Source organism: Fulmarus glacialis, unplaced genomic scaffold (genome assembly GCF_000690835.1).
Source record: "Fulmarus glacialis isolate BGI_N327 unplaced genomic scaffold, ASM69083v1 scaffold37922, whole genome shotgun sequence".
In the NCBI taxonomy this organism is placed as follows: domain Eukaryota; kingdom Metazoa; phylum Chordata; class Aves; order Procellariiformes; family Procellariidae; genus Fulmarus; species Fulmarus glacialis.
Genome location: NW_009200405.1, coordinates 2,386 through 9,097, shown reverse-complemented (window position 1 = coordinate 9,097; position 6,712 = coordinate 2,386). Strand labels below are relative to the sequence as shown.

General features: G+C 53.5%; 2 protein-coding genes across 2 annotated transcripts in view; one reads left to right on the top strand and one right to left on the bottom strand.

Moving 5' to 3' along the window:
• Positions 1-3,789, top strand: part of RPL3L (ribosomal protein L3-like) — an 8,290-nt gene extending 4,501 nt beyond the window's left edge. Inside the window, exons 6-10 of the mRNA XM_009573596.1 lie at positions 214-374; positions 656-757; positions 1,406-1,501; positions 2,011-2,130; positions 3,673-3,789. Coding sequence (XP_009571891.1) covers positions 214-374; positions 656-757; positions 1,406-1,501; positions 2,011-2,130; positions 3,673-3,729 — 536 coding nt within the window. The 3' untranslated portion in view covers positions 3,730-3,789. The remainder of the gene's footprint in view (positions 1-213; positions 375-655; positions 758-1,405; positions 1,502-2,010; positions 2,131-3,672) is intronic.
• A 999-nt stretch (positions 3,790-4,788) lies between these two features.
• Positions 4,789-6,712, bottom strand: part of LOC104073723 (testis-expressed sequence 2 protein-like) — a gene marked incomplete at its 5' end in the record, with an annotated part of 4,246 nt that continues 2,322 nt past the window's right edge. The window contains 4 exons of the mRNA XM_009573597.1: positions 4,789-4,914; positions 5,670-5,790; positions 6,130-6,342; positions 6,588-6,711. Of these exons, the coding sequence (XP_009571892.1) occupies positions 4,789-4,914; positions 5,670-5,790; positions 6,130-6,342; positions 6,588-6,711 (584 nt within the window). The remainder of the gene's footprint in view (positions 4,915-5,669; positions 5,791-6,129; positions 6,343-6,587; position 6,712) is intronic.

Here is a 6,712-nt window from a genome sequence, read left to right as displayed (position 1 = left end):
AGCAGGAACATATCACAGTATGATCAAATCCATGGGAAGTGAGAACAGTTCTGTGCTCTGGCCTCTCACGGCGGTGACAGCTCTTGATCTCCTTCCAACACGGTGTCTTCCGAGAACTGCAGAAGAATGATGAGACTCTCCCCTCCCCAGCGCTCAGACACCAGCCCTGAATCTTCCTGGTGTTCTCACCGCCCTGTCCGGTCACACTTCCAGGGGTGACGAGCCGCTGGCACACCAAGAAGCTCCCCAGGAAGACACACAAGGGCTTGCGCAAAGTTGCCTGCATCGGAGCCTGGCACCCGGCCCGGGTTGGCTACTCCATTGCTCGGGCTGGCCAGAAGGGCTACCACCACCGCACGGAGCTCAACAAGAAGGTATGGCCCAGATGGGCTCCTTCAGAGCACCACTGCGCCTTCCTGCCTTCCTTCCTTCCACGCTGTCACCATCCTTTGCACCGTGGCCTCTGTTTCCTCCAGCTTCTCAGATGTTTCCCTAGAGATCTGCACTGCTGTTTTTCTCCACCCCTTTCCCTGTTGTTCCCTGCTCAAGGGACACGTCGCAGGGGGCACATCTTGGTGAAAACCGCATTGTCCCTGTGACATCCCTCACTGAGGGGGTGGGAAAGTCGCCATCTCAATTTCCTTTCTGTTCCTAGATTTACCGCATTGGCCATGGGATCCACGTGGAGGATGGCAAAGTGGTGAAGAACAATGCCTCGACGCACTACGATGTCACGGAGAAGACCATTACGCCTCTGGTAAGGGCTGAGGGTGTAAACAGGGCTGTGACTGGCCCTGGCTACAGGAACCCTAGCCAGGGAAGTAATTCCTTGGCTGGAGACAGCTGCATAAGAAATGATTTGAAGGAAATTGACTGAAGGAAATGCAGTGATTCCTTTCCTCATGTTTTGGACATGGAAAACCATCTCTGTGAGGTGTTTTTTTAGGCCCATTGGTAGACCCAAACATATAACTTTCAGCTGATAACTTGGGTAGGAACTGAGAACTTTGTTTAAAAAGAAAAAAGAAGTATAAATGACATTAAAAATCTGATACTTAACATAAATGTTTGTTACTTGGTTTAAAAATTCACTTTTGCTTATTAAAAGCTGTTAACTTGGGAGTCTAGCCAGCTTTGCTTTCTGTTCACCCACATCCTTCAGGGAAGGAAGCAGGGCTGCCGGTTCCCCAGCTCTTACGGGCTGCTGCTTAGCCGGGATCGTGCAGTCAGTGGGGCTGACATGCTCTGGTGGTCCTGAGCAGGCAATCTGAAGGGTGCAGAGTGTTGTTAGCTGGAAGGAGTGTCAGTCACTACCTTCTCCTTCCCTAGAAAATGCCACCTGTGGACACGCCTGCTCCCATCCAGCTCTCCTGCCTGCCAACCCTCTTTCTGCCTCTCCCCACAGGGTGGCTTTCCTCACTATGGGGAGGTCAACAACGACTTCCTCATGCTGAAAGGCTGCGTCATGGGCACGAAGAAGCGTGTGCTCACCCTCCGTAAGGTGAGAGCGCAGCCGGCGCTGGGGAGGGACGGGCTGTAGCTCTCCACGAACAGATTCACCACGTGGAGAATGCCACTGCCTCCAAATGCTGGGCAGGGAGACTGGTTGGGTCCTTGATGCTGTGTTGTAGAGGGCACATGGCACGTGAGGTGGTGCTCAGTGGGACATTTGCAGCTAGATGGTTTGTGGCAGTGTGCAGTTGCATGTACTCTCTCTGGAGACAGAAGCTGCAAGCCTTTGAGGGCTGTGATGGGGGGCCCAGAAATGGAAACCTGGCCATAAACAGATTGTGAGCAAATGAAATGCTAAGTGAAGAGTAGGCTCATTTCAGAGCTGCTCTGCAATCCAAGGCATCACCAGCCACCTGAGCACCATCTGAGAAGGCAGATTTTCGTGGAGATATTTGTCTAATGGATGCACCTAGGATATTTTGACCCTGCTTCCATCAGAACAGATGTCCAGATTTTCTGTAACGATAAGCCTGATGCATTGTGACTCTTCTTTTCCAGTCCCTTCTGGTGCATACAAGCCGCCGGGCTCAGGAAGCCATTGAACTCAAATTCATTGATACCACTTCCAAGTTTGGCCATGGCTGCTTCCAGACAGCTCAGGAGAAGCGGGCTTTCATGGTGAGTTACGCTCTGCGCCGGCTCCAGCTCCCAGGCCATGCTCGCAGCTGGGGCTAAAGCAACTGATTGACTCAAACCAAGCATCTGCTTCTCGATATAACAACAGCTAAATGGGTGATCGGGATCATCTTGCATAAAAGACAGGCATGAATTCAATTCACACAGCAGATATTATGCTAAGGAAGAACATGATGGTTGTGTGAGTGATCCAAGACAACCCAACTAGCAAATAATATAGCATATGGCCAACCAGTTTCCATTCACCACGGGATGTTTTAAACAAGCAGTTAACTTGGCAGGCACTGTCTTGGACATATGGTCCCTTTCACCCGTAATTGTGCACTTCTTTGATTTGTTTGGAATGATTTATAACTTTAATGTTCTTAAGAGGAAAACGTTGGGTCAAATTCAGACACAAATTTGTGATTCTTTTGTCAGGAAGCTTTCAAAAAGGCCAAGCAGTATATATTTCTTCTATAAATCCAGGGGAAAAAAAAGTTTAAATAAATCCAAAACAAGCAGAGTTTCTTGAATAGTTTGCAACCTACACCAGGCTGGTGCATAAGTCTGAATGTGAAATTGAGGAAGCGTGAAGTAAGCCAGGCCTTAAGCTAGCAAAAATGAAAGAAACAACTACCTGGATACCACGCAGACATAAACGGTGTCTGGATCTGGCCCGTCAGCTAGAAATCCCATGTGAAACTGGCTAAGCCTCCTTAGCCCCGTGAAGGGGATTGGCTATGCAGTGCCTTTGCAGAGCTCTTTAGAGGTTAAGCTGTTTTCCTTTATCTCAGTGTAGGAGCTTGTTCTGTGTTCTGCTCTTGCTGTCGCTGCAAGTCCTGAGTAGCTGTGACGTGTGTCACCCTTAGTGACAGGAGGTGGTTTTACCAGGTTGCAGATGTTTTCTTTGCCATTTTCTACTGTGGGGTGAGAGTTTCCCCCACATATAATGTGGTAGAACTTTACATTTGGCTGGAAGTAGAGGCACATATGTAATTCTTGCCATCTGCTCCCATAGGACTTACTTGGTCTAGGACAACCCCATTTCTTAGCTGGTGGAAACCCCTCAGGCTCTGTTGAGTTGGCTGATGAGAATCTGTGCCTTTGGCCGTGGGAGGCTTTGCCTCTTCCAGGGCTCGTACAGCGCCTCGGCAGCCGCTCCACCATGGCAGGCTCCTGGTAGCATTCATCAGCACAATTACTGCTCCCCTCCACGTCTCCTGACTGCGGGCCAGCACGCCTGGCTCGGAGCAGGTCACTCATTGCTGCTCTCTGACTGCTTTTGTGGTGTCCAGATAAACAAACCCCTTGTGCAAGGGCAGTGATGTTCTGCTCCTGATTCCTGCGGGGCTATGGAGGCCCCAGGGGTGGCTGGTGAATGGCGGCACAGAGCTCCCAGCTGGGGAGCAGAGACCGGGAGCAGCCTTGCACAGCAGAAAGGGGCCAGAGCTGCATTTCTGCTCCCAGCAGCTCAGATGCAGCCTTGTAGGCCAGGTTCGTCTGCCACTAACACTGAGAGCTCTCCTCTCTGCTCTCTTCCAGGGCCCTCAGAAGAAACACTTGGTGAAAGGGAAGCCAGGAGTGCAGGAAGAGCTGTGAGGACTGAGATATGTAAGGCTACCTAACTGGGCACCTTCAATAAATAAAGAGGCTTAAAGCCATGCCTGCTGCCTGTCTTCCTTCTGGAGGGGTGACTTGCCTGTATCCAGTGCTGCCTGTGGGCAGCAGTGTGTCCTCGAGGCTCCTCAGCAGGTCGGGATGGGACAAGTAGCACCTGAGACTGGCCCATATGACAGGGACTAACTGGGACAGCCAAGTGTCTGCTCTGTCCTCTGGATCACTCCTTTGTCCAGTGAATTTTTTTACACTGCCTGCACTCACCCAAACCACAGTGAAGACTCCCCTTCCTCTCCTCCAGAGGAGAGCAGAGCAGGTACCAGCGCTTGTGTCCTCGTTTCCGCTGGGAATACAGGGCCTCCCCATTACCTGCCTCTGCCCAGTCTCACTGACCATCTCTCCCCTTCCCGCCTCTCACACATGCACATTCAGGCACTCCTTTTGCTGAGCTGAGAGTATGACCTGTGGACTTCTCTCTGCACAAAGCCCCACGATCCTGGCCGGCATCCTCAGCAGATGTGGGAACTTGTGTACAATAAGATGGCTGCTAGGTACGACTGGGCAGTGATGGGTTTATTCAGATTTTGGACTCGTTTCCCACCTGTGTTTTCCTTGCAGTCCAGCTGCCTGCGAGGAGGGTGTGATGTGTCTCGGAGCTGTGATGTCTTGGATCAACTCCTTCAGTGCAGAACTGGTCTGGGCATCCTGCACCCTCTTTGGGAACCAGACAGTAGAAAGCCCAGCCCTCCGCTGGTCCAGAGCTGCCCCCTTGACCAGGAGTCCTGGGAACCTGGTAGGAGGTACATGAAGTTCTTGGGTCTCCAGCAAACCACTTGCCCTGGGTCTGGTTCTGCTCTGAACGTGTGCTTGCAGTATTTAAGGAGGAGGCTCGTCTACGAAAGTGCTGAGGATGAGATGAACAGCTCAGACCCCACAGCATAGTCCTGGATGCAGTCAGTGGCCAGGCCCTGGCTGGCTCCGTGTCCCAGCGAGGTCCCTGAGCTCTGTGCAGTGTCTCTGCCCTGCCCGTGGGGCTGTGCTTTAGAGCCTCTTCTCTCCCTTGGCTGGTAGGTCCCTGAGCAGTCCCCCAGTGGGTGGCTGAGGATCCAGGCCAGAATGCATGATGGGAATGATGAGGTCGTCCATGTTTGGCATCACCAAAATTTTCTGAAAAGAGGAATCCAGAATAACAAGTGGTTTTGAATACCACTACCTGACTGGTGACACATCTGCTGGGAAGTGGCCTTGGCAGGAGCCACACTCGGGTCAGAGACCGGGGCTGTGAACAGAAGGTCCTGGGCTCCCGTCCCCTCGTCAGCAGCTGACCGTGCCTGGCCCTAGAGGATTACTAGCTCTGGATATCTCAGGACAGGGACAAGCAGGAGCAGTTTTTCTTCGCCCTGCCCACCTGTATGGCATCAAGGGTGGTCATGGCAGAGGGCAGGGACCAGCACTTTGAAGCCATTCAAAAAAGCAGCTCTTTGGGGGGATTTGGGTACCTAAATATCTGTGGGGATGTTTCTGCTCTTTGACCAGAGGTCTCAAAAGGGAGAGGCTGAAAACAAACCAGTGGGTAGTCTGTGATGGTAAATCTCCCAAACGTCCCAAAAACAGAGCAGATGGGTGAATTCAGCCCTTCTGGGGGGTGTCTGCCTGGGACTTGCTAATCCCCCCTGCTTGGGGCAGGGCTGCATGTGCTGGGAGGAAACCACTTTTCCTCAACCCCTCTAATGCTCAGAGCACCAGCCCTTGGAGCTGGTTACTTAGGTTGTGTTTCTTAACTGTCCAAAGCTGGACAGACCAGATCAGATGTTGGCTTTTCATAGAGATAATCCTGGCCCAAACTGAGGTCTGATTATTCCTGATTGCAGCAATGCCCGTGCTTCAGCAGGGTTTGCTGAGCCCTTTAACAGACCACGCACCTGAAATTCGTGCTGCAGCTTCTTCTCGATCCACTCGGTGACATGGAGGAATGTCACCTCCCGCTCGCCCAGCTTCGGGTGCACCTTCAGCTCCAGCTGGGGTGGGACTCGGAAGCTGTACCTGTGAGGGGAAAGGAAAGAGGCAGAAAGCATCACATCCCGAATATGTGGCACAGCCCATGTGGCCCCACTGCTGGGTTTTAGGGACCTGCCTCCTGGGGGGAGGTGGCTGGGTTGCAGCGGGAGCTCTGGGTCCCCAGATCCTGTCTTGGCCTGGGTGGAGACCAGGAGAAATGAGTCTGAGGTCTGTGAGTCCCTCCGGGAGAACAGCCGGGGCTTGCTGGCACCCCAGATGAACCCGAAACCCCAGAGCTGGCTCCTTGGCCGAGCCGCAGGGAGCAAGGGGAGCTGGAAGGAGGATGTGTGTGTGTCCCCGCGTGGGAGGAAGGAGAGCTGGTACCAGACACGGTCCGTCGGTGGTGGGGGGATGTTCACGGCCAAGGTGCCTGCCAGCTCCTGCACCTCCACTGTCAGTAGCAGCGGTGTGTTGGAAACCTCCTCGATCTTCTTTTTGATGAACTCGTTTTCAGTGGCCTTCTGGAAGTACTTGGACTTGGCGATCTTGTCCACAAAGCGCAGGATCTTCCGGCTCGTGCTGTTGCTGCTGATGTGGCTAAAGCGAGGGGAACCACAGCTCAGCAGCAGGGTGAGACCCAGAGCTGTTTTGGCATCCCCCAGCTGTCTGCCACAGCACCCCGCAGGGACAGGAGTCCCCTATGAAGAGCCCTTGATGTGCCGGGGTGCCTGTGTGTGCCTTCCCGGAGAAACCGGCCCCAAGCCCCTGTGCTGGCGTAGCACCGTGCCTCCCGCAGCATCTCCCCATACACCCCATGGCGCAGACCCCAAACAGCCCCTTACGCCTCGGTGCCAGGCAGCAGGATCCGCTCCCCCAGGGCTCCTACGGGCTCTGCAGAGGTGACGTCTTCCTCGTCGGAGGAGCCGGCGCTGGATGACTCCGCATCGCTGTCTGCCAGCAGGATCAG